This window comes from Pundamilia nyererei, unplaced genomic scaffold (assembly GCF_000239375.1).
Source record: "Pundamilia nyererei isolate P.nyererei 1_Seehausen unplaced genomic scaffold, PunNye1.0 scaffold00161, whole genome shotgun sequence".
In the NCBI taxonomy this organism is placed as follows: Eukaryota; Metazoa; Chordata; class Actinopteri; order Cichliformes; family Cichlidae; genus Pundamilia; species Pundamilia nyererei.
Window position 1 is genome coordinate 451,735 of NW_005187562.1, and position 902 is coordinate 452,636.

The 902-nt window shown below is 48.3% G+C and overlaps 1 protein-coding gene across 7 annotated transcripts in view; it reads right to left on the minus strand.

Annotated features, from left to right (window-relative positions):
• The window catches only part of map7b (microtubule-associated protein 7b), a 20,686-nt gene extending 19,784 nt beyond the window's left edge, over positions 1 to 902 (minus strand). For 3 of the 7 annotated variants that reach the window (XM_013913963.1, XM_005745580.2, XM_013913961.1), the window contains exon 1: positions 149 to 901. In XM_013913963.1, the coding sequence (XP_013769417.1) occupies positions 149 to 317 (169 nt within the window). In that variant the 5' untranslated portion in view covers positions 318 to 901. Of the gene's footprint in view, positions 1 to 148 lie in introns of all 7 variants that reach the window. The other 4 variants (XM_005745583.2, XM_013913964.1, XM_013913962.1 and 1 more) reach the window with 3 other exon arrangements.

The following is a 902-nucleotide window of genomic DNA, read 5'->3' on the forward strand; positions in this document are numbered from 1 at the left end:
CACACACACACACACACACACACACACACACACACACACACACACACACACACACACTAACATTTTTGTCAGCGCAAACATCACAGTATTTAAGGGAGAAAATGTAGTTTACACTGCTCTCATTTTCTTTTCTCATTTTCATCCATACCTTTTGTCTTTCTCTTGCAAGCATCTCTTCGTCTCTGTACCTCCTCCTCCTCAGTGATGGTGAAAAGTGCTGGGATAGCTGAACGGTTACCTCGCTTCCTCAGCCTCCACTTCCCTTGCAAACACCCACCTCCACCTCCTCTTTCCCCACGTCCTTTACTATCTGGCATTGCCTACCCTGTTGCTAACCCTTGAGCCCCAGCCTAACTCACCCAACCCCGTCCCATCCCACCCTGTGATGCTGGGTGAGGATGGGAGGTGGGGGAAGAGGTCTGTCCTGAATGCCAGAGGATGATGATGGACGAGGTCACCCCTAAAAGCCACCTTCTCTAAGACGTAGGTAGCTAATAGCTAGTGCTAACAGCAATTTTCTTCAGGTTGCTGCTCTGACTTTAAGACAGCAGGAAGAAGCGACAGAGAGAAGAAGAAACATGAGTAAGGAGATAGGGGAAAAAAGGCGATGGAGATGGAGGAAAGTAAATGTGGTGGATGAAGGAGAGCGTGGAAGAGACAAACAGAGCAGCTCATTGAGCCAAGTCCATACTCCCTGCAATGGCATAGAGAGAGTAAAACAGAGTGAGAGAGTCTCTTGTAGGATGAGCTCTTGCAGTCTGGCTTAGAAAAGAAGACTTAATCCACAAGACTGGCTTGGTCGAGAGCTGTAAGGATTGTGCTTCTTTTGACTCCCGAGATGCCGCCTCTGCTGTCACTACTTTTACTGCATTCCTTTTTCTCCTGCTTCAGCTCTCCCTTGC